The following is a 25,740-nucleotide window of genomic DNA, read 5'->3' on the forward strand; positions in this document are numbered from 1 at the left end:
AAAAGTTCTCACAAATTTTATTATAAAACAGAACAACGAAAGGACAAAAGTTTACATGTTAATATTTACATTATATTCAAAATATATCACAGCTTTAATTTATGACTAGAAATATCTTGTGTTTTCTTCTTTTTCTTTTCTGTTTTCTTTGCATCATTGATTTGCATCTTTACTTGATCTTGTAATTTAGAAAAGAATGCTTGAGATGACTTCAAGGCCTTGTCTTTCCCTTCATCCTGCAATTAACAGAAATAGATGTTCATGCTACAAAATGTGCTTGTAAGTGAAAAAAAGCCAAATGCAAAAATATAACACAACATATGAAAATATAAACATGAGAAAAGACCAGAAGAAATTATTAATTAGGTCAGTTAGCACAGAGGCGCCAGGGGGTGTGTGCCTTTTTCCCTCTGACAGTTCCCAAACATCGTGTACTGCTTCTAATGCTCTTAAATAATTTAAGGAGAAACAATGCTGCCAGGACCCAGGGTATCATGAGGAGTCTACATTAAACACTTCAGAAAGTTGACGGCCACTTGCAGCAGAACATTCTAGCCAGCCAACAAGGTGCCTTACTCCTGCGAGGAGCGTGTCTGCTTTGGCGAGGCTGTCACTCCGGCCAGGCAGATGCCCCCCCACCACCCACCAAGCCCTCCCCGAGCCCTGTCTTCTCTCCCGTGCTCGTTCCCTCCGTACCTTTAATAACGACGTTCTGCCTGCCTTTGTCAGCTTTTTTAATTTCTCTGAGGCCACTGCTTTGGTGTATCTCCCTGCCTGGTCTGGGTGGCTCTTCTCTAGCAGTTTTCTCCGCTTTTCCTTCTCCTTTATTTTCAAATGCTTTCGATATTTCTTTTTCCTTCGTTCTCGTTTCTTGTCTGTAGCTGTTTTCTCAGCAGGTGTTTTTATATCTCCAGCTTTATTTTTTTCCTATTAAAAAATAGCCAACAACACATACTAGTTAATTTAATCTATTATCAATTCAGGAAACTGCAACAAAAGGAAGAACGAAAGCTATGTTCCACAGCAGGCAGCTGGTAAGCTACAAGTCTACAGGTGAGTGTCAGGGCACGCAGAGCAAGCCCCACCTGTTTAAAAGAGCTTCCACGATCAGCTCTTTAAGCCTGGAACGCAGCTTCTGACAGACTGTCATAGTTATGGGCAGCATGGAGAGCTGGGCTAGCCAGCTGAACTAGAGAAGGAAACCCTCCACAGATTCCAGCCACACTGAGGTGGCCTCGCTTCCAGCTGCTAACAACAGCCACTGGGCTGATGGAGCTTCTCAGAACAGTGGTGGGGAAGTGAAACATCTATCCAGTGTGAGGCCCAAGGTGCTCTCTTTCCCCTCTCAGCTGCCAACCTGTCCTGCCAGGGCCGTTGCCTGCACTGAGGGGCAGAGGATCTGACAGAGAGGTGGGAGGGGAGGGGTACAAGAGGACTCTGCTGGTAAGCTAGCCAGGAAGAGGAGACCCCGACAGAAACCATCACTACCACCTAAAGCATGGCCTTAAATGCTCACAAGCAACCTGCGTTTTGTACATCCATCCAACTTCTTTCAATATCCCAATGCTCTTTTCTAGAACCAGATTCCATATGGATAAACACTCAGTGGACAAAATAAGGGGAAAATGCTAATATTAAAATATTGCTAGTATATATGGAATATAAGCAACTTGTTTTAAATCTAACATCACTGCTATTATTCAAATTGGATTATAACCAGATTCTGGTAACTTGGATATATAAAGACTGCTTTTATAATGTAATTGGTTCTCATATCCTATGAAAATGGGACACGGGTATTTGAATATTATAACACTAGTTTGATTATACTTAAAAGGAAACTACTGAGATATACTACAATAAAAACCACAAATTCAAGACAAATGATATGAAATGAACAGAGCTCTGGGTATAAACAGATACTCAGCTTTAACACTGGCTTCCTACCTTGATTTCCTCGGGGGCCAGGAGAGCTGCGTCGCTCACGCTCACTGGAGCTACTTCCTCCATGGTTATGGCCGGCAGGTTCGACACAACTTTGATCTCAGGTGCAGGCTAGAAGGAAACAACACATTTAACAGGGAGTCAGAACTAGGCCTACCTTAAAATACTCGAATTGTAAACCTATTAAAGTATAATGTATAAAATACTTTGCAGAGATTATTTAAAATGACAGGGGTGCTGACATCAAAAGTCTTTGCTTACAGGAACGACAGCCATGTTGGTGGCACCTAGAGGTTGCCTCAGGCATCCAAGGCCTGGATATTTTAGTGTCTTCTCTGTCTCAAAACTACTGCAACAGCACTTATCTCTGCCCTTCTGCATGACGTGACAGCCATATTCAAGCACCAGTTGTTTCATCTGTTACCAAACTAATCCCACCTGCCACATAGGTAAGCATTTCTTCCACTGGACAGTTGTTCAATTATGTATTAGGAACAGTTGTGCTCCATTCTATTTGTATTCATGGAGAAAACGAAGACTGTCCAAAAAACAAGAAATGATGGCTGAAGGACACATCAATGGGGTCTGTGGGGATGGCTCGCGCAGTAATCTGAATAGACAAAAAGCAACACTAAGGGGAACCTATTCCAGCAATCCTACATTCCTCAAAAGGAAAAAAGTAAGAAATGCTTTTCAATTGGAGCCAGTAGGCACACATACATTCACTCCTCACTCAATTTTCAAGACTCCAAGGAACGTCTGAGAGTTTCCCCACGTCAGGCTCCATGCTAGTGTGAGCAGCACAGTTGTGAAACAGCAGTAAATAAAACAAATACATTTTGTGCTGACTTGAACAGATGAGGAAAGCAGGACAATTAACGAAAAACGATGTGCTATGGTGCTGTGAAGGAAGGTGGCACAGTAGGGTCAGAGATGTAGGAGGTAGTGGCGGGGGGGGGGGCGCTGCAGCTGGCGACTTTAAAAAAAGGGCCAAGGAGAGTCTGTCCCAGAAGAACAGGTAAGAAGGAACCAGCCATGCAAAGGAAGGGTCAGGGGAGGCGCACATCTAGAAGGCCACAAGGAAGGGAGGCATCAGCATACTGAAGGAGCCAGAAGATGGTCACAGTGGCTGCAGGGTAGCAGGCAATGTGACCAGAGGGTGGGAAGGGGCCAGATCACGCACGCCTCGTGAGCCATGGGGAAGGAGACTCAGTTTGATTCTGAGTGTCATCAGAAGTTACCAAAGGGTTCACGCCCGTTACATCAGTTGGTTTTTCACAATTAAGATCTGCTGACCAAGTGAGGCTGAGAAATCCCACTCTTTATCTATTTCACACAGCCTCCTGCTAGGCACTCTGTGAATCTAAAGATGAGTCCTCCCTTCAAAAGCTTACTCTCATGTAAATTATACCTCAGTTGAAAAATTAAAACCAAAAAAGGAGACAAAAAAAAAAAAGCTTGCTGTCTGCGAAGACAAAATACTCGCACAAGATAAACCCCGAGAGTATGGCCCCCGGACACCCTTTTAGCTCAGTAATGAAGTCACCCCTGAGGTTCACCCTTCATCCAAAGACTAGGCAGGCCCATAAAACAAAATGAGACTGAAGGGGCACACCAGCCCAGGGGCAAGGACAAGAAGCCAGGAGGGGACAAGAAAGCTGGTAATAGGGAATACAAGGTTGAAAAGGGGAGTGTTGACATGTCATGGTGTTGTTAACCAATATCACAAAATAATACACATACTAATTGTTTAACGAGAAGCTGGTTTGTTCTGCAAACCTTCATCTAAAGTACAATAATTAAAAAAAAAAAAAAAAAAACTTGCACAAGAAAAATCATCTACCCACCAAAGAATCAGAAAGGACTGGCCTTGGAGCTGACCTCTTTTCCCACCCGACCCGCCTCACCTGCTGCACAGAAGAAACGTGAAGTGACTTCCCTGAATCACAAAGCCAGACAGTGGCAGAACCAGACTCAGGTTTCCTGATTTCTAGACAAGTCCTCATCTCGTGGCAGCCCATTTGAGACAATAACGCAAGAGGTCCCAAGCAGCAATAGGTGCGCAAGTACCAGAAAAATGGTACAGCCATGTTCTACAGGCTTACAGAGATGGGGAGCAGGAGAAGAAGCTCCAAGGGTAGATAAAACCGAGCCTAGTCAGTGGGGGTCAAAAAGGCAAAGAAGAAGAGCATTTGAGAGGTCTGGGCCTGGCCAAGGGAACACCACGTGGTGGACAGAGTATGGGCCCAGAGTTAGTTCTGACTCCCTAACCTCCTAAGGCTTGGTTTCCTCATCTGCAAAATGAAAGCAATACCATCTGCCTCACTGTGTGTTGTGGAGTAAGAGTTAATGTACGTAAGGACCTAATATACAATGGCTGGCACATCGCAGGTACTCAGTAAATGGCAGGTATAGACACCCACACACATCCCCAAACCTACCTCACAATGACAATGCAGCAGCAGATTGAATAAGGAAAGAGAGTGGGTGAAATGAGACGCCTGCTGGCTAAGGCGGAGGGCCTGGAAGGGCCCACTGGAGATCAGGCCGGGTCAGCAGGCAGGAGAATGACCACAGGACCCCATAGGAGGCCCTGGTTCTAACTTACAGGGAACGACTGCAGGTCTGTAACCTGAGGCCTGGTAGAGGGAGCCCACAAAAGCTCAAAGGTCTGAAGGTCACACCTGTTCTATGTACACATCTGTTATGGGACATATTAACACACTCACAGGTTTAGGTATGAAGTGAAAGTGTGAGAGAGCATCCAATTTTAAGAAGAGAGAGTCCATCATCTTCTGAATTTCTACGTGCTCTGGATTTTCTTCTTCTGTGGCTTTCTGCTTAGGAGATAAGTTCAACAATATCAGACTGAGCAAGTTAATACACATCATAGGAGAAAACACTAATGGCCACCAAGGGGATCCCCGATTTCTCATGACCAAGGTTTCAGTACAAAAGAACATTCCCAAAGCAAAATTATCATTGCCAAACCACGATGGTGCCAGCACCAACCCAAGAAACATGTGCACCTCTGGAGGAGCAGGAACCTCTACCAGTCAGAACTTACAGTTTAATTCCTTTGGTATTTACTCCTGTCAAGAACTAAGGTATTAGTGTACTTTGTAAGACTATTCAAATATCTATTTCGATTGTAGGAATTCTTGTTTTTCTTTTAATTCAAATTCATTTAAGACCACTCTGATTAAATCACACTGAAAAATTTGACAGCAATTTTCATTGCACTATGAGCTGGAATCAACTCGACGGCAACAGGCTTGGTTTTTTCTAGCAGTGAAAAAAAGGTGCATTTCATAATTCTCTTTACCCCTGTCCAAGATGCTTATTCTAAAAGGCTAAGATTGTTTCTTAAAAAGTTAAGACATGAAAAAGACAAGAACAGGCAGTGACTGGCTCCTTGCCTCCATTATCATGATGCCAGAGCTGCATCCGGGTCTGTTTTCCAACATCTGCCTTCAGGGCCTACCTTCCAGCCACGTCCTGCACTACTTACTACTGGTGACTTGCTGTTTTAGTTGAACTCACTTTTTTTTTCATCCTGAACGTGTCCTTTTGCCTCACTCTAGGTAATGTTGCTATTAGCTGCCCCTGATTCAGGACGACCCCAGGCACAATGGGTTCGGGCTATTGCAATCCATAGGGTTTTCACTGGCTGATTTTTGGAAGTAGGTTGCCAGGCCTTTCTTGCTAGTCCATCTTAGTCTGGAAGTTCTGCTGAAACCTGTTCAGCTTCATAGCAACACACAAGCCTCCAATGACAGATGGGTGGTGGCTGTGCCTGAATGCACAGGCCAGAAATCAAACTCAGGTCTCCCACAGGGAGGAAGAGAGCTCCACCACTGAACCACCACTGCCCCCATCCAAGGTAATGCTGTTGTTGTTGGATGCTGTGGAGTAATTTCCCATCTTGGAACCCCACGTGTGCAGAGTAGAACTACTCCACCGGCAATCCGTGGCCTTTCGGAAGCAGATTGCCGAACTTGCCTTCCGAGGCACCTCTGGGTGGATGCGAACCACCAACCTTCTGGCTAGTAGTTGAGCGTTTAACCAGTTGCACCACCCAGGAACTCCTCTCCTAGGAAATCTCTTAAAAAAAAAAAAAAAACAAACACACAAACCCGATGCCTTTGAGTCAATCCCGACTCACAACGACCCTATAAGACGGAGTAGAACTCCCCCATAGGGTTTCTAAGGAGTGGCTAGCAGATTTGAACTGGTGACCTTTTGGTTAGCAGAAGAGCTCTTAACCACTGTGCCACCAGGGCTCCTCCTAGGTAACAGTACTGTGAAATCACACGTTTGATTTTCCTAATATACATTAAATATAATAGGTAGGGCTGCTGTCTACCATCACCTCACTTATAACCTCTAGTTTGCAGCCAACTTTGGGAAATACTGCTCACTCACTCCCAGGCTGTAACTCCCAGGGAAAACTGGATGGGTCTACGATTAGCCTAGGGCATTTAGGCTGAAACTGTGATGGGCCCAGAGATTTTCTAATAGGCTAGAATCCTACTCATAGGCCCATACCCAAAGTTTTTGAACTGGCCATTGACTTCCAAGATAGAAAAGTAACATTTACCAAGCTGGTATAAGCTGTCTCATTACATAATTAATTTAACTTTTAACTTTCATGGTTACCAATCACCTTCTATATTTACAGAATCCTTTCAAAGTAGCCAGAAGATGTTTAACAAGCATTGACTGCCACTGTGCATTTCTCTCTTCAACTACCACCTTGGGTTGCAAGGCAGCCAGAAAGACTGTTAACTCAAATCTCTCCAGTTCTTCAACTTCAAAGAAGCAACAGGGCCCTGTTGGCTGTTGCTGCCTGACTGGCACTAATTAACAAAATCTGATAGGAATCTTAAATGGCTTTGGCAGAAAAAAAATGTCATCTCATCCTCAAGCACATATTGACCACGTTCTCAATACATCAAATGTAAAGAAATAATTCGAGTATTACTTCTTGGCCACATACAGGGAATATGATCTTGTCCTGCTTTTTAATCAGAACACATGTTTTAGAATTCATTTAAGAAAAAAATACCAGATATAAAAATCAGAATGAATTCACAGGAATTTTACAAAATATATCAATAGCTTCACAAGTATCATTGAAAAATGATTTTAAAGTTACAGTATTAATCGCTAGAAAGTGAATACCTAGCCAAGAAGTATCAAGTAGCCAACGTCTAATTGGAAAACGGCCCACTCCTCAGGTCCTGTGGGACTAGTACAACCCCTTTAATCCTAGCACACTCTGACTCAGGTGGAAACGAGATGACTAAAGAGCTCAACAAGATTTCCATTCCATAAACTTTGGCAGTGCCGAGAAGGCTGGCCCTCCACTTCTCTTCCTTTAATAACAGCTTTCCCTTAGAGGCTTCCTTACCTGGTTGAGTTTGAGGTATTCCTGTTCATAAATTTCAGCAAGGCTCAATTTACTCTTCTCATGGTCCAGTGTTAGGCGCTTTTTATATTCGTACACATCCTCCTTGGGTTTTTCTTTCCGTACTACATCATCCCAAGCCTGGAATAGAAAGGGTGAGCAGAACATAAACTTCTAAAATCTACGATTTATTTCTAGACTGATCCAACAATTTTCCTCAAGTATTTATTATCATTCCAGAGTAAGCAGATTATAGCACAAAGAAAGTAATTTTTAACTTCTGAAACTAGTGAAGTCACAAAGTATAGAAACCAAAAACCAAACCTGCTGCCGTCAAGTGAATTCCGACTCACAGCGCCCCTACAAGCGATAGGCATTGTGAAAAGCAAAAAGGGTACTGCTAAAACTTTTTTTTAATGCGTCTTTCTCCCTGGTTATCACTTTTCATTATATTTCAATATCACGGTTTATTTTAAAATCAAGCTTTGAGTTTGTCTTGTTCTATTTAAAATTTCAAGATACCTGCATGTAGTACCCACCCTTCAAATACTTTCTATTTTAGATACAGAAGCATAAGCAAAGATTGCACATTATAAAGCCATTTCTTGTTGTACATATCATATACTTAAGCTTTATTCTAAGTTTATAACATAAGATCAATTCTTAGACAAAAGTCTTTATTAGGGTTTTAGCATTTGAAAAAATACACACTTCATCTGTCAGACCAAATACCGTGTCTACGCCAACAGGCCATGTGGGACAACGTCAAGTCAGACATCAGCTACCACATCTGTACCAAAGGTCAGTAAGATGTGAGGGAGACATGACGGCTCTGGCCACGTTTCTCCTCAAGCACAGCCCTGTGCTGTTAGTGAAGAGCAGAGCCTCACCACAAGCAGAGAATAGCCTTAGTCTGGACTGCAGGCTTTTAAATGGAAAAGTGATAAAAACAAAACTTCTGTGAACTTCCACTCCCGATATATTGTATTATTTCAAAAAATTTCAGAGTATTTTAAATTAAGTTAAATTGAATTCTTCCTGACCTGATCTCTTATCCTCTGCTTAATGATATCTTCTAGTTGAAGGGTAGTTTCCTCTGTGATCACAGGTGCTAAAGAAAACAGTAACACAGAACACTCAGGTAAATATAAACGAGAACAGTGGCTCTCAAAGAGTGCTCCTAGGACTAGCAGGACCAGTAACACCAGGGAACCTGTAAGAAGTGCAAACTATTGGGTCTAACCCCAGACCTACACATCAGAAGGGGAGGAGAGGCAAACAACGATCTGTATTTTCACAAGCTCTTCTGACAATCAATCAAGTTTGAGAACCACGAACTAGAGTACAAAAAAAAAAAACAAAAACAAACCCAGTGCTGCTGAGTCGATTCCGACTCATAGCGACCCTAAAGGACAGAGTAGAACTGTCCCATAGTTTCCAAGGAGCACCTAGGGGATTCAAACTGCTGACCCTTTGGGTAGCAGCCATAGCACTTAACCACTATGCCACCGGGGTTTCTGAACTAGAGTATATGTGGTGGTAAGTGCTAACAGTTTTAACTCAGGCAGCTGGTGACTCTCTCCCTTTTATCCATTCTCTCCTCCACTGAAATAAAATGGAAACTCATTCTGACTTAATGAATACAAGAAAGAACTCGATTAGATGACCAGGGTTTCTGACTGAAGTTCACAGTGTAATCAGTGGACAGAGAAAGCAGGCAAGCCTTGTAAATAAACTGATTATGGGCTAATCATCAGGTGTCATTAGTATATGGAAGTTAAACATCTTGGGTATGTTAACAGTATTGCAGTTCTGCATGAGAACGTCCTAATTCTTAGAAAACACAGGTGAAAGTACTTAGAAGTGAAGGGTCCTGATACAGGCAACTTATCTTCAAATGATTAGGGAAAAGTTGTGCACATACACACATATAGATGAAGGGGAAAAAGCAAATGAGGCAAAATGTGAACAATTAGTCAATCTAGCTGAACGGCATACAGACGTTCACTGCACTATTTTTTAATTTCCTGTGTGTTTGCAAGCTTTTAAAATTAAAAGCTGGGGAAAAAGAAACATCACTCCCGACCCTCCTATGAAACAAAACATAGAGAAAGCACAGAAACGAGCACCTGCCGAGATGCAGGGAACACACGTACCCATCCGGACCGCGTGGTCAAAGTGCAGGGTCTCCTCTAGGAGGCTGTTTTCCGGTCTCTTCTGTGCTGTCACTTCCCCTTGAAGCTGCCATGGTTTTTTTTCCAACAATTCTTTTTCTAAAGCTGCTATCTTTTCATTCATCTAAGGAAAAGAGTTATTACACATTTAGGAAACAGAATTTCCGTCAAACTTGTGTAAAAGCAACGACCACAGGCATACCTTGAAGATACCACCGATTTGGTTCCAGGCTACTGCAATAAAGTGAATACGGCGATAAAGCAAGTCACACAAATTTTTGGTTTCCCAGTGCATATAAAAGCTATGTTTACACTACATCGTAGTCTATTAAGTGTGCAATGGCATTATGTCTAAAAAAATCATGTACATAAAAATGTACATATCTTACTTAAAAAATACATTATTGCTAAAAGGTGCTAACCGTCACCTGAGCCTTCACTGAGTTGTCACCTTTTTGCTGGTGGAAAGTCTTGCCTCAACGCTGATGGCTGCTGACTGATCAGGGTGGTGGCTGCTGAAGGTTGGGCTGGCTGTGGCCATTTCTTAAAATAAGACAATGAGGTTTGCCACATCGACTGAGTCTTCCTTTCATGAAGGATTTCTCTATCATGTGATGCTGTCTGATGGCATTTTTTTTTTTTTAAATTGTGCTTTAGACGAAAGTTTACAGCGCAAATTAGTTTCTCATTCAAAAATGTACACACAGATTGTTTTGTGACACTGGTTACAATCCCCTCAATGTATCTGCACTCTCCCTCTTTCCCTTTATACCCTGGATTACCCATGTCCATTCGCCCAGGTTTCCTGTCCCTTTCTGCCTTCTCATCTCTGCTTCTGGGCAGTGTTGCCCATGTGGTCTTGTATACTTGACTGAACTAAGTAGCATGGTCCTCACAAGTGTTATTGCTTGTTTTATAGGCTGTCTAATCTTTGGCTGAAACTCAGGTTTTGGGAGTGGCTTCAGTTCTGAGTTAGCAGGGTATCCAGGGGCCATAGTCTCAAGGCTTTCTCCAGACTCTGTCAGGCCAGTAAGTCTGGTCTTTTTTCTGTGAATTTCAATTTTGTTCTACATTTTTCTCCCCCTCTTCCCAAAAGCCTCTATTGTGATCCCTGTCAGAGCGGTGGGTGATGATAGCAGGGCACCATCTAGTTCTGGGCTCAGGTGACGGAGGCTGTGGTTCATGTGGTCCATTAATCCTTTGGACTGATACGTTCCTTGCATCTTTGGTTTTCTTCACTCCCCTTTTCTCTGAATGTGATTTTAAGACCCCAGACGCTGCTCACCCTAAGTAGGATCTAGAGCACTTTCTTTATGAACTATGTTATGCCAACTGACCTCGATGTCCCCCAAGACCATGGTCCTCAGCCCCAGTAACTTGATCCCTTAAGGTGTTTCGATGTGTCTAGGAAGCTTCTATGACTTTGCCTTGGTCAGGTTGTGGTGACTTCCCCTACATTGTGTGTTGTCTTTCCTTTCACCAAAGTTAAGATTTTCCTACTGTCTATTTAGTGATTTCCCTTCTGCACCCTTCCTCTCCTTCCTAACCACTGAGATTTTTTTTTTCTGTGTGTAAACCTTTTCTTGAGTTTTTACAGTAGTGGTCACATGCGATATTTGTCTCTTTGTGATTGACTTACTTTATACAGCACAATGTCCTCCAGGTTCACCCGTGTTCTGAGGTGTCTCTTGGGTTCATCATTGTTCAATATTGTTGCGTAGTACTCCATTGTGTGCATGTACCATAATTTGTTTACCCATTCATCTGCTGACGTGCACCTAGGTTGTTTCTATCTTTTTGTTACTGTGAATAACACTGCAGTGAACATGGGTGTCTATTTGTGTGACAGCTCTTTTTTCTCGAGGATATATTCCTAGAAGTAGGATTGTTAGATCATATGGTATTTCTATTTCTGGCTTTTTAAGGAGGTACCGTATTGCTTTAAACAGCGGTTGTACCATTTACATTCCCACCAGCAATGCGTAAGAGTTCCAATCTCCCTAACATTTGTCATTTTTTTTTTTTTCATTTGTGCCAGTAACGTTGGAGTGAGATGGTATCTCGTAGTTTTGATTTGCATTTCTCTAATGGTTAATTATCTCGAGCATTTCCTCATGAGTCTGTAAGCTGCCTAAATGTCTTCTTTGGTGAAGCATCTGCTCATATCCTTCGCCCATTTTTTAATCGCATTATTTGCCTTTTTGCTGTTGAGGTATTGAAGTACTCTGTAGATTTTAGAGAACAGAGCCTTGTTGGGTATGTTGTGACCAAACATTTTTTCCCAGTCTGTAGGTTCTCTTTTTACTCTTGGTGAAGTCTCTTGATGAGCATTCAGTGTTTAATTTTTAGAAGCTCCCAGTTATCTAGTTTATCTTCTGGTGTTTGTGCATTGTTAGTTATGATTTGTATTGAATTTATGCCATGTATTAGGGCCCCTAGCATTGTCCCTATTTTTCCTTCCGTGATCTTTATCATTTTATATTTAAGCCTTTGATCCATTTTGAGTTTGTTTTTGTGTACAGTGTGAGGTATGGGTCCTGTTTCATTTTTTACAGTTTTGCCAGCACCATTTGTTAAAAAAGACTGTCTTTTCCCCACTTAATGGACTTTGGTCCTTCGTCAAAGATCAGCTGACCATAGCTGGATGGATTTGTATCAGGGTTCTCAATTCTGTTCCCCTGATTTATGTGTCTGTTGTTGTAGCAGTACCAAGTTGTTTTGACTAACTTGACTGTAGAGCAGGCTCTGAGATCAGGTAGTGTGAAGCCTCCTACTTTGTTCTTTTTCTTCAACAATGCTTTGCTTATCTGGGGCCTCTATATAAAGTTGGGTGATTAGTTTTTCCATCCGGTTAGAGTGCTGTTGGTATTGGGATCGGGATTGCATTATACCTGAGACTGCTTTGGGATGTATTGACATTTTCACAATGTTGAGCCTTCCTATCCATGAGTATAGTATGTTTTTCCATTTCCGTAGATCTCTTTTGGTTTCTTACAATAGCGTTTTGTAGTTTTCTTTGTATAAGTCTTTCATGCCCTTGGTTAGATTTATTCCTAAGTATGTTATCTTTCTAGGGGCTATCATAAATGGCATTGTTTTCCTGATTTTCTTTTCAAAGTTCTTTGTTGATGTATAGGAATCCAATTGATTTTTTGCATGTTGATCTTATATCCTACTACTCTGCTCAATCTATTAGTTCCTGTAGTTTTTATTGTGGAATCTTTGGGGTTCTCTATGTATAGGAACATATCATCTATGAACAGGGATACTTTTACTACTTTCTTTCCAATTGCAATGGCCTTTATTTCTTTTTCTTGCCTTGTTGCTCTAGCTAGGACTTCCAGCACAATGTTAAATAGGAGTGTTGCAAATGCTTGCAGACAGTCTCTGTTGAGAATGATGTTGGCTGTTGGTTTTGTATAGATGTCCTTTGTTACGTTCAAGAATTTCCCTTCTATTCCTATTTTATCAGGAACAGGTGTTCGACTTTATCAAATGCCTTTTCTGCATTTTGAGATGATCATGTTATCCTTTTGTTCTATTTATGTGGTGGATTACATCGATTGATTTTCTAATATTGAACCATCCTTGCATACTTGGTATGAATCCTACTTGGTCATAGTGTATTATTTTTTTTGATATGATGCTGAGTTCTATTGGCTAGAATTTTGTTTAGAATTTTTGCATCTACGTTCATGAGACACTGGTCTAAAATTTTCTTTTTTTTGTGGTGTTTTTGCCTGGCTTTGGTATCATGGTTACACTGGCTTCAAAGAATGAATCTAGGAGTATGTCTATGCCCTGAAATAGCTTGAGTAGTACTGGTGTGACCTCTTCTCTGAATGGTTGGTAGAATTCTCAGGGGACGCCATCCAGGCCAAGAGCTTCTGGGAGGAGTTTTTTTATTACCTCTTCAATCTCTTCTCTTGTTATGGGTCTGTTCAAATTTTTTATCTCAGTTTGTGCTAGTTTAGGTAGATAAGTATGTTTCTAGAAATTTATCCATTTCTCTAGGTTCTCAAATTTGTTGGAGCACAATTTTTCATAGTATTCTGGTATGATCCTTTTTATATCAGTTGAGTGTGTTGTAATGTCCCAAATCTCATTTCTAATTTGGGTTATTTGCCTCCTCTCCTGTTTCTCTTTTTTCAGTTTGGCCAACAGTCTGGTCAAAAAAACCAACTTGCTGATTCTATTATTCTTCTGTTCTCTATTTCATTTATCTCTGCTCTAATCATTATTTCCTTTCTTCTGTTGCCTGTGGGCTTCTTTTGCTGTTCTCGTTCTATTTGTTTCAGTCGTAGGGCTAACTACATTCTGGCCCATTCTTCCTTTTTGATGTGTGCATTTATTGCTATAAATTGACCCCTGAGCACTGTGTTTGCTGTGTTCCAAAGGTTTTGGTATGTCGTGTTTTCATTCTCATATGATCACAGGAATTTTTTTATTCCCTCTTTGATTTCTTCTATTACCCAATTGCTTTTAAGCAAGGTGTCAGTCAGTTTCCACCTATTTCATTGTTTTTCCTTGTTCTTCCCATTATTGGTTTCTAATTTTATGGCATTGTGATTGGAGAGAATGTGTTGTATTACTTTGATGTTTTCGATTTTAATGAGGGTTGCTTTGTGTCCTAAGATGTGGTCTATTCTGGAGAATGTTCAATGTGTGTTGGAAAAGAATGTATACTTTGTTGCTGTTGGGTAGAGTGTTCTGTATACATCTATGAAGTCAAGTTGGTTGATTTCTGGCCTTTAGATCTTCTGTATCCTTGTTGACTTTTGTTCTAGATGTTCTTTTCATTACCGAGAGTGATGTGCTGACGTCTCCTATTACTATCGTGGAACTATTTATTTCTTTTTTCATTGCTGTTACCATTTTTTTTATGTATTTTGGTGCCCTATCACTGGGTACGTAGGTATTTATTAAGGTTATATCTTCTCGGTGGGTTGTCCCTTTAAACATTACATTATGTCCTTGCATCTTATGGTTGATTTTACCTTGAAGTTGGTCTTATCTGAGATTAGTATTGCCACTCCTGCCCTTTTTTGGTTACTGTCTGCTTGATTTTTTCCCTTTGTTTTTTAAATATATTCATAACTTTGTGTCTAAGGTGTGTCTCTTGTAGACATCATATTGATGGGTCATTTTTTTTTTTTTTTACCTATTTTGCCACCTGTTTTTTTACAAGCTCATTGAAGCCATTTACACTAAGTGTGATCATCAACAGGTATGAGCTTATTGCTGTCATATTGTTCTGCCCTTTTTTTATGGTGCTGACTTTTTTTTTTTTTTGTACCTCTTACTTTTCTGTACTATGTTTCTTCTGTTTGCGGATTTTCTTTTCTTTCATTATTATACATCTTGTGTTTACTGAAACTTTTTTATTCTGATGATTAGGTTTGTAAGCTTTCTTTGTGGTTACCTATTTTTGTATGATTTCTAATCGTTTGAATTTCATATAAGGGACTTCCACATATAAAGGCCTTTTCTTCTATCGGAAGGTCATCTGATTGTTTATTCTGGTCACTTACGAGAGCCATGTGGTTCTGCTTTTTTATGTTTTGATATTGTTTGCTATCTCTGAGACACCGAGGTAAATTATTTTCTGTATCTACTGATTGTGTGTCTTTGTTTCGTCCATATCTTCCTGAGTTTGAACTATTCTTTTATTAGTTGATATCACCTTGACTTCCCCTCCATTTGAAAGTTGTACACCTACATCATTTATTCCCCTTTTATCGTTTTGACATTGTCATCAATTACGAATTGACGTCTCTGGTTCCCTGTTTCAAGCTTTTAGCTGTTTTATTATATATTATTGAGAGTTCTTTACCTAGCTGGGTATCTGGCTGATGCTGCCACAAGTCCTAGACTCCAGCTGTTGTGTGATGTCACTGATTCTCTAAGCAAAGGATCCCCTGTAACATTTCTTGTCTGTCCAGACTCATTTTACAAATTTTCTTAGTTTCTTTTTATCTAGAAATGTCCAAATTTTGCCATCGTATTTGAGAAAGAGCTTTTACAGGGTATATTATTCTTGGTTGGTAGCTTTTTTCTTTCAAGGTTCTATATTATGTCATCCCATTGCCTTCTTGCCTGCACAGTTTTTGCCGATTAATCAGAATTTAGTTTTACTGCTTTCTCTGTGCAAGTGACTTTTCATTCTACTTGAGCTGTTCTCAGGATTCTGTCTTCGGTTTTGGCAAGTGTTGATTATGATGACTTGGTGACTTTCTTTTGGATCCATCCTATATGGATTTTGTTTAGCTTCTTGAGTGGCCAGCTTTTCATCTCTCATGACATCTGGGAAGGTTTCTGCCAATAAATTTTCAACAATCTTCTCTATGGTTTCCACTTTCTCCCCATTTTGGGAGGCCGATCATCTACAAATTTTTGCTCTAGATTGTGTCCCTCATCATTCTTAGGTTTTCTTCATTCTTTTCTCTGACTTTTTCTCATACAAAGTGGCGTTAATAGATTTGTCTTCAATATCATTGATTCTGTCTTCCACTGTTTCAAATTCGCTCCTAATAATTTTCAGTTATGCACAGCTGAAATTTTGCTATTTATCTTTTAGATTCCTAGCCACCATTAGTGTATAATTTCTAATTATTTGAATTCCATGTGAGGTAGTTCCAATGCCTTTTCTTCTACCAGAACGTCATCTGATAATTTTGGTCACCTACTGGAGCCATGTTACCTTCCTTTACGTTTCGATAATGTCTGCTGTCTCTGGGACACTGAGATTATTTTCTGTATTTACTGATTCTGTGTGTGTTTGTTTGGTCCTGCTTCTTTATTATGTTTTGATATGCCAAGGCAGGCAGGCCAGGAGTACTTTACTACTTGCTTGTCTGAGGGCACAACAGCTCCCATTACCTTGTCTGGGTGGGCAGGGCAGCAACAGGCAGGGAGAGTCTCCTTGACTGTTCACTGGTTTTGTGCAGTGGCTGAGGACAGACTACACAGGGGCTGACTGCCTCCTGTTGTTGGTCCAGTGGTAAAGGACTGTTCATAGCCCCTCACCGGATAGGCAACAGTGTTGGATGGGCAGTGTTATAGGCTCACTTCCCTCCATTCAGCAGTTGGTCGAGTGGCAGGAATAGAGGTGCAGTCATGGTGTGGTGGTGGGCCTAAGCTGGGGATACTCTAGCTGTGGCAGCACGGTCAGGGCTGGCGGGAAAGAGGGGTGGCATATGGGGTAGGTGCTCTGTCTCCTGCTGGGAGCTAAGTCAAGTTGCCTTCCCATACTCTGTCTGGAGTTGTTGCTGGCTGTGTTCCAAGATGGACACTGCGCCATGTTAATTGGTAAGAGACTTGCACGCCGTATCTCTCCTCATCTTCTGTTTACCTTCATTTCTTCTTCCACTCGGTGTTTGATCTAGTCTGTCTTCATTTGATGCTTAGGGTTCCGGGGCTGACTTTTCTATGTGTTTTACATAGTTTTTCTAGTCTTTTCTGCACAGGGACAGCATGATGTGTCTGTCTAGTGTGCCATGTTTGCACCTCCTTTTTCGGCTTCTCGTACTACAGCCCTATTTATTTGATAGCCGTAGGAGAGCTTCTTTCAAAACTAAAGTCAATCCTCTTAAACCCTGCCACTGCTTTATCAACTAAAGTTTATGTAATATTTTAAATCCTTTGTTGTCATATCAAGAATATTCACACGGGGACCATGGTCTTGAGGAACATCTAGCTCAATTGGTGTAACATCAGTTTATAAAGAAAATGTTCTACATTCTACTTTAGTGAGTAGCAACTGGGGTTTTAAAACCCTGTGGGCAGCCACCTAAGATACTTCACTGGTCTCACCCCTTTGGGAGCAAGTAAGAATAAAGAAAACTAAAGATACAAGGGAAAGATTAGTCCAAAGGACTAACTGACTGCACCTACCACAGCTTCCACCGGTCTGAGTCCAGTACAACTGATGGTGCCTGGCTACCATGACTGACTGCTCTGACAGGGATCACAATAGAGGGTCCCAGACAGAGACTGGGGAAACCCCGACAGTATTGTCCACGGACACCCTTATAGCTCAGTAATGAAGTCACTCCCAAGCTTCACCCTTCAGCCAAAGATTAACAGGCCCGTAAAACAAAATGAGACTAAAGGGGCATACCAGCCCAGGGACAAGGACTAGAAGGCAGGAGGGGACAGAAAAGCTGGGAATAGGGAACTCAAGGTTGAGAAAGGAGAGTGCTGACATTTCATGGAGTTGTTAACCAATCTAAAATGCAATAAAAAAAAAAAAAAAAGTTCACAGTATCTTCACCAGGAGTAGATTTCACTCAAGAAACCACTTTCATTGTTCATCCACAAGAAGGAACTCCTCATCCATTAAAGTTTTATCATGAGATTGCAGCAATTCAGCCACATCTTCAGGCTCTGCTTCTAATTCTCATTCTCTTGTTATTTCCATTACATCTTCAGTTACTTCCTCCCCTAAATTCTTGAACCCCTCAAAGTCATCGTTTTAGATTTTATATTTAGGTCTTTTATCCATTTTGAGTTAGTTTTTGTGCATGGTGTGAGATATGGGTCGTTTCATTTTTTTTGTGCATGGATATCTGTTAGGCCAGCACCATTTGTTAAAGAGACTGTCTTTTCCCCGTTTAACTGACTTTGGGCCTTCATCAAATACCAGCTGCTCATATGTGGATGGATTTACGTCTGGATTCTCAATTCTGTTCCACTGGCCTATGTATCTGTTGTTGTACCAGTATCAGGCTGTTTCGACGACTATTGCGGTATAATAGGTTCTAAAATTAGATAGCGTGAGGCCTCCCACTTTGTTCTTCTTTTTCAGTAATGCTTTACTTATTTGGGGCCTCTTCCCCTTCCATATGAAGGTGATGATTTGTTTCTGAGATTGGAACTGTTATGCACTGGCAGTGGGAATGTAAAATGGTACAATCATTATGGAAAATGATATGGCACTTCCTTAAAAAGCTAGAAATAGAAATACCATATGACCCAGCAATCCCACTGCTAGGAATATATCCTAGAGAAATAAGAGCCAACACAGAAATAGACATATGCACTCCCATGTTCATCGCAGCACTGTTCACAATAGCCAAAAGATGGAGATAACCTAGATGCCCATCAACAGATGAATGGATAAACAAACTATGGTAGGTACACACAATGGAATACCATGCAACAATAAAGAATAATGAACTGTGAAGCATCTCACAACATGGATGAACCTGGGTAGCATTATGTTTAGTGAAATAAATCAATCACAGAAGGACAAATATTGTATGAGGCCACTACTAAAAAAACTCATGAAAAGGCTTACGCACAAAAACAAACAATCTGATGGTCATGAGGAAGAAGAGAGGTGGGGATGAACAAAAACTAAATACATAAGTGGTAACTTTGGTGAAGGGTAAGACAGTGCACAATACTGGGGAAGCCACCACCACTTGACCAAGGCAAGGTCATGGAAGCTCCATAGACATATCTAAAGTCCCTGAGGGTCCAAATTATTGGGCTGAGAACCACAGGGACTATGGTCTCAGCAAACAGCTAGCTTAATTGGCATAACATAGTTTAGAAAGAAAATGTTCTACATTTTGCTTTGGTAAGTAGCATCTGGGGTCTTAAAAGCTTGTGAGTGGCCATCTAAGATGCTCCACTGGTCTCAGTCTGTAGCAAGGGAGACTGAAGAAAACAAAAGACCAAGGGAAAGATTAGTCCAAATGATTAATGGACCACAAATGCTACAGCCTCCACCAAACTGAGTCTAGCACATCTAGGTGGTGCCCAGCTGCCACCACTGACTGCTCTCACAAGGGTCATGATAGAGTGTCCCAGACAGTGCTGGAGAAAAACAAAGAACAAAATTCTAACTCACGAAGAAAAAAAGACCAGACTTACTGGTCTGACAGGGACTGGAAAAACCACGAGAGTATGGACCCCAGACAACTTTTTAGCTCAGTAATGAAGTCACTTCTCAAGTCCACCTTTCAGCCAAAGATTAGACAGGCCCATAAAACAACATGAGACTAAATGGGCACACCAGCCCAGGCGCAAGGACTAGATGACGGGGGCAAGCTGGTAACAGGGAACCCAAGGTCGAGAAAAGTACTAACGTGTCACGGGGTTGGCAACCAATGCCACTAAACAATATGTGTACTAATTATTTAATGAGAGGCTAGTTCACTCTGTAAGCTTTCACCTAAAATACAATAACTAAATCACTAAATAAAAAGATCCGTTTACTGTAGCCATCTTCATCAATTATCTCAGCTACGTCTTCTTTTTTTTTTTTGATCTTTTGGATAACTTGCTGCAGTTCCTACAACACTTGCTGCTTCACCTTGCCCTTTTATGTTACGGAGACGGCTTCTTCTCTTAAATCCCGTGAGCCAACCTCTGCTAGCTTCCAAGTTTTCTTCTGCAGCTCTGTCACCTCTCAGTCTTCACAGCATCGAAGGGGATTAGGACCTTGCTCTGGATTAGGCTTTGGCCTAAGGGAACGCTGTGACTGGTTTAATCTTCTATCCACACCGCTAAAACTTTCTCCATATTAGCAATAAGGCTGTTGCACGCACTTTATCACCTGTGTGTTCATTTAAAAATTTTTTTAATTTCCTTTAAAAACTTTTCTTTTGCATTCACAGCTTAGTTAACTGTTCAGTGCAAGTAGCCTAGCTTTCAGCCCATCTCAACTTTCGATATGCCTTCGTCACTAAACTTAATCATTTCTGGTTTCTGATTTAAAGTGAGAGATGTGTGAGTCTTCCTTTCGTGTGAACACTTAGAGGCCATTGCAGGGTTATTAATTGGCCTAGTTTCAATATTGTCTTGCCTCAGGGAATAGGTAGGCCTGAGAGAGGGAGAGAGACAGAGGAATGGCCAGCTAGTGGAGCAGTCAGAACAGACACGACATCTTATCAATTATGTTTACCATATCATATGGGTGTGGTTCGTGGCACCACAAGACAATTTTAACACCAAAAGTTAGCAATCACAAATCACTGTAACAAATATAGTAATAATGAACAAGTTTGAAATATTTTGAGAATTACTAAAATGTGGAAGATACGAAGTGAGCACATGCTGTTGTAAAAAATGGCACTGGTAGGCTTGCTTGATGCAGGGTTGCCACAAACCTTCAATTTGTATAAAATCCAGTACCTTCAAAGCACAATAACAATAAAACAAGGTACGCCTGTATTTTAAAAAGTGGGAGAGGAAAATTTTATCAGCTTTTGAAGATGTGTTTGAGATCATATGAATCAAAATTCACGCTATGTGGCACCCACAAAAGTAATCTGCAGAAAACCTCAAGAGACAGGCAATACCTTCCAGAGACGCTGATACAGACACAGGAGAGGCTCACAGGACAGATAATCAGAAGACATGCCACAGGTATCAGGACCCCAGAGACAACATAACAGAGCTTTTATATGTAGGACCCAAACTGAAAGCCATAGGCTGGGAAAGAGAGGCACTGATTTTTGGAAATTAGCTGCTTTTCACATAGGCATCCCTACACATTGTGCTTTTAGAGAGCAGCAAGGCTTTTTGCAGTTTTTTAAAAATGTAGTTAGCAGTTCCACCAAAAAAGATAGGATAGGTGAGTTAGTAGTCTATGAGTCTTTACCACAACCGTGTTAAACATATAAAATATTCCATAAATTCTTAACAGTTACCTTTTCCTGCCTTTTTTCAAAAGATGACTTAACTTCATCAGAGTCTTTCTTTATATTTAAGACATTTGTATCTTCAGTTTCTTCATCATTTGGCAAAGCAAAGGTCACTCTTTTCAAACCCTCTTTACGTTGTTTACTGTCTTCACTTTCTTCAAGGTCACTATCTTCATCCCTACAACATAAAAAAAAAACAACTTAGGGAAAGAAACACATTAGTTTTCATTAAGAAAACAAAAATGAAACCAATTTTCTAGTAATAAAACTTCTTCTTTTGTACACTTAATGCAACCAAACACTGGACAAGTTTCAGAATTCCAAAATCATTTAATTAACTGAGTGACTTTATTCTGGCCATCTTTTTTTTCCGATTGTACTTCAGACAAAGGTTTACAGAACGAACTAGTTTCTCGTTAAACAGTTACTATACATATTGTTTTGTGACTGGTTAACAACCCCACAACATGTCAATACTCTCCCTTCTCGACCTTGGGTTCCCTAATTACTGGTTTTCCTGTTCCCTCCTGCCTTCTAATCCTTGCCCCTGGGCTGATGTGCCCCTTTAGTCTCATTTTGTTTTATGGGCCTGTCTAATCTTTAGCTGAAGACTGAACCTTGGTAGTGGCTTCGTTACTGAGCTAAAAGCGTGTGTGTGGGCCATACTCTCGGGGCTTCTCCAGTCTCTGTCAGGCCAGTAAGTCCACTCTTTTTTTGTTAGTTAGAATTTTGTTCTACATTTTTCTCCAGCTCTGTCCGGGACCCTCTATTTGTGATCCCTGTCAGTGTAGTCAGTGGTGGCAGCCGAGCAGCATCTAGTTGTACTGGACTCCACCTGGTGGAGACTGTGGTATATGTGGTCCATTAGCCTTTTGGACTATCTTTCTCTTGTATCTTTAGTCTTTTTCATTCTCCCTCGTTCCAAAGGGGTGAAACCAGTGGAGTATCTCAGATGGTATTCTGGCCATCTTGAGACTATTCCATCTTCTTAAGACAAACATATTTGACAACTGAGTACACCTAAATGGCATGGCTAGATTGCTCCAGCCTACAATGTAAACAATGACTCAAAATACTCACGTTTCAATAATGCTTTCTTCTTCTTCTTCAGCAATTTGTTCTTCTTCATTTGAATCCAGCTCATCATGATCATTTGGTACATCTCCATCAGTTTCAACTGGATCAAAGAAATCTTTGTATTTCAGGTTTCTAGAACTTTTGCCTGACTAAAACAAAAAAGATTTATAGAAATTTTAATTAAGAACAGGAAAATACATTTAAAATGTGCGTTGTATGTATGTATACATATTGTATGTTTACATTGCTCTCTTATTTTAAGCCAAAAACAGTTATTGCAGAAAATTGGCAACTAGTAACAGTGCAATGAAACCACAAAAATAAGTGGAACACAACATACCAAATGGAGATATAGATTCATTTACAGTTGATAAGACAATCACATCCCATCCTTAAATCTTCTAACTACAAAAATTTCTAAAACAGCCCTGACTAAATTATATAAATGCCTTCTTTTGCTTGATCAACAGGTATGTTTGAGGGGAAATTCTGAATATCTGCTGTGTGGTTATAGCTCTTAAGCTACATAATAAGAGAAGCATTTTATGGTAATAAAATACCTTCAGTTTAATTTTTCCACTCTTTTTTTTTTTTCAATTTATCTAAATATTTCACTTACACTCTGGTGAATTTTGGGCTGCTTTAAAAGTATCCTGGAGAATAAGACAAAAATCTAATTTTGAAAGAATGAAATACTCTTTCCTCTGCCCTCCCAAAACTTTACCTTAAGTTTCTGACTTCCAAATAGTCCTCCCTCTTCTTCGTCGGAATCAATATCTTCAAAAAAATCAATATCTTCCTCCTCCTCCTCACCAACTTTTTGTTCCTCTTCTTTTTCTATGTTTTCTAAAAAGGTCTCCATTTCAGATAGCTTGAAAAATTTATCATCTACTACGGACTTTTCTCTTGGTTTCCTAGGCACTTTATTTTGCACCTTGCTCTGCTGTTCCAATTTGCTAATATCAAAGTCACGGTCGGAATCCTCATCGCTCAAATCTGGGCTTTTCCTCAGCTCGAATTTGCTCAGATGTTTCCTGCTCTCAGGTCCTTTAAGATCATCCCCACTCAGATCTGACCCTTCTCCCTCCTCCAAGTCTTGTCCTGGGTCCTCCTGTCCACCAGCCTCCACCTCTAAGCCATCCTCCTCACAGTCCTGCTCTTCAGTCTCTGGGAGAAGACTGATATTCTCGTCTTTAACTGTCTTGCTGACTGCGCTCTGGAAGTACCGTAAAATCGGTTCATTCTGCAATTCCAGTTGTTGCCAAATCTGCTCATCATCAAAATTGCTGATTACCAGCTTTTTTAAAGGACTCCCACGGATATGACCATCCTCTAGTGTTTTATGGAAGTCATAAAGTGCTTTTGTTAAATAGATAAAGTTGGATGCCAGTCCATCTTGAACCCTGGTAAGAAAAAGACAAAGTTAAATGAGATCGACAATTACAGGTAATATCTTCACAGGACTCTGAATTACAACTAGTTTTTTTTAAGAAGGCCTAGTTCTCGTGCAAAGTCAAATTTGAATGTTATTGTAAGTGTAAATTCTGATCTCTAAGAACATTGTCTTGCTGACGAGCCACGCTGATACACAGAAACTATCGATGAACTGTCTGCGAATCTGCTGTATAGATTTTCAGCAGGAACACCGTTACAGGCCTATTTGCCAGGAGATACACAGTGAGTTTTTAGCCTTAAATTCTTGACTCTGCTACTTTACATACTATCCCTCCCTTTGTTCAGTCAGTCAATGGTCAACATTGCCTTTGGCTAGAGCGATGAGGTAAGGCGTCTCTGAGGTGATATCTGAGCTGCTATCTTTAGGTGAAAAAACAGCCTTGCAAAGTCTGGAAACGCGTATTTCAGGGAGAGAAAAAAAGCAAGAACAAACGCCTTGAGAAGGAAAGAACTTGGTGAATTTGAGGGACATAAAGGCTGGCATGGTTGCAATGTGAAGGAAGTAGCAATTGAGGCTGGGAAGGCAGGTGGGAGCCAAATCACACAGAGGTATCAGTTTGCTATTTTAATGTAATGAGATGTTATTAAGCAGAGCAAAAAAAAAAAAAAAAAAAGGTAGGATTTACACTGAGGAAAGGTAGACTACAGAGAAAAAAAGACTGAAGGTAGGAAGACTAGGAGGTTGATACAGTGGTCCAGGCAAGGGATGAGGGTGGCTTGTGCCAGGTTAGAGCAGTAGAGATGGTTAGAAACAGTCAGACCCAAAATAAAGTTTGAAGATACAACTGACAGGATTTACTAACAAATTAGATGCGAAATTAAAAAAAAAAAAAAAAAGACATCGAGGAAGGAGCCTAGCTGTTTGCTTGAGCAACCGTAAGGATCGAGGTGCACTAGCTGAGACAAGGAAGGCTGGGATGGTGGAATCCGGATAAGGCCTTTCAGGTGAGGAAAGGGTGAAGAGGACCGACCTTTCTATTTCGGACATACTGAGTTCAAGACGCTGAGTGTGTGGCTGTAGCTGCTCTGAGTACGGAGCTCAAGGGAGAGGTTTGGAGTTTGAAATATCTGGGAAACATAATTTCATAGATTGTATGGGCAGTCCTTCAACAAAACACCTACAGAAAGCCTGCGCTTGGAAGAGAGATGAAAGACATTCCAAATCTCAAGAAGTTCAGCTGTGGGGATGGCTAGACAGCCGACAAGCTACCACTTTCGATGAAGTATGATGACGGGTAAGCACCCGGTCCTTGCGGAGGAGTGTGAGGAAAACGCAGCCAGCGCGTACGGAGGCGGAGGTACGGGGGCAGGGGAGGTCTCCGGGCGCTAACACGTCAGCTCACCACCGGAGGATCTGCACTGTAAAGCTTTTAACAATTTTCTAAAAATTTGCTAGTTTAGGGGGCGTAGGTTTTATCTGAAATTTGGGGGGAAGTGATCTACATTGTCTCTTACTTCCCCCGTACGCCAGAACTCGCTCGCGCCCACGTGACGCCTGGGCCGCAACCCGAGCTCCGGCTTTGCGCACTTACGTGAGGAAGCACTCTGGCTGGTCGGTGGCTCTACTGACTTCTCTCAGACACCGCTTCAGGGCCCGTCGACGCCAGACCCGAGGCGCCATCGCCCTCAGCAGCTCTCAACGCCGCGCCGCATGTCACGGAAGAGAGCCGCCGGAAACGCCGCTGCAAAGCTGCGCGTGTGGAACCTAGAACCAAGAGACCAAGGTTCCGCCGTGCGCGGGTTCCGCACTCCCCCACCCAGAGCCAGTCGTAGCCAGAGGATTTTCACTGGGTTCGCGCAGAGGCGGAGTGGGAAAGCGGCCATAGCGACTGGTCGGCCACGGTCACTGACCTCTCCAAACTTTGTTTGCTTTCCTGAGGGGCCACAGAGGTGACGCGTCCTCGCGTTAAGTTTCCGTTTTAGATGCAAGTGTTTTTTGCCGTTGGCTGCCCGGCATCCCATTCCGACTCACGGCCGCCCCACGTGTATGTAGGTGCCTTTGATAACGTTGCGTAGAAAAGCCGAC

General features: G+C 41.4%; 1 protein-coding gene across 2 annotated transcripts; it reads right to left on the reverse strand.

Annotated features, from left to right (window-relative positions):
- MPHOSPH10 (M-phase phosphoprotein 10) lies at positions 1–25,401 on the reverse strand. 2 transcript variants are annotated; one of them, XM_003420612.4, is made up of 11 exons: positions 25,247–25,401; positions 22,984–23,662; positions 22,263–22,408; positions 21,189–21,360; positions 9,511–9,652; positions 8,398–8,465; positions 7,358–7,495; positions 4,674–4,784; positions 1,948–2,055; positions 697–927; positions 1–236 (listed from the first exon to the last, which is right to left on the reverse strand). In XM_003420612.4, exons 1-11 carry the CDS (start codon positions 25,333–25,335, stop codon positions 87–89), a joined length of 2,034 nt encoding a protein of 677 aa, XP_003420660.2. In that variant the 5' UTR covers positions 25,336–25,401; the 3' UTR covers positions 1–86. The 2 variants fall into 2 exon arrangements, with proteins under 2 accessions (XP_003420660.2, XP_023395415.2); XM_023539647.2 differs by having other exon boundaries at positions 4,674–4,781; positions 25,247–25,397.
- Between the last annotated feature and the right edge of the window lie 339 nt (positions 25,402–25,740).

Source organism: Loxodonta africana, chromosome 13 (assembly GCF_030014295.1).
Source record: "Loxodonta africana isolate mLoxAfr1 chromosome 13, mLoxAfr1.hap2, whole genome shotgun sequence".
In the NCBI taxonomy this organism is placed as follows: domain Eukaryota; kingdom Metazoa; phylum Chordata; class Mammalia; order Proboscidea; family Elephantidae; genus Loxodonta; species Loxodonta africana.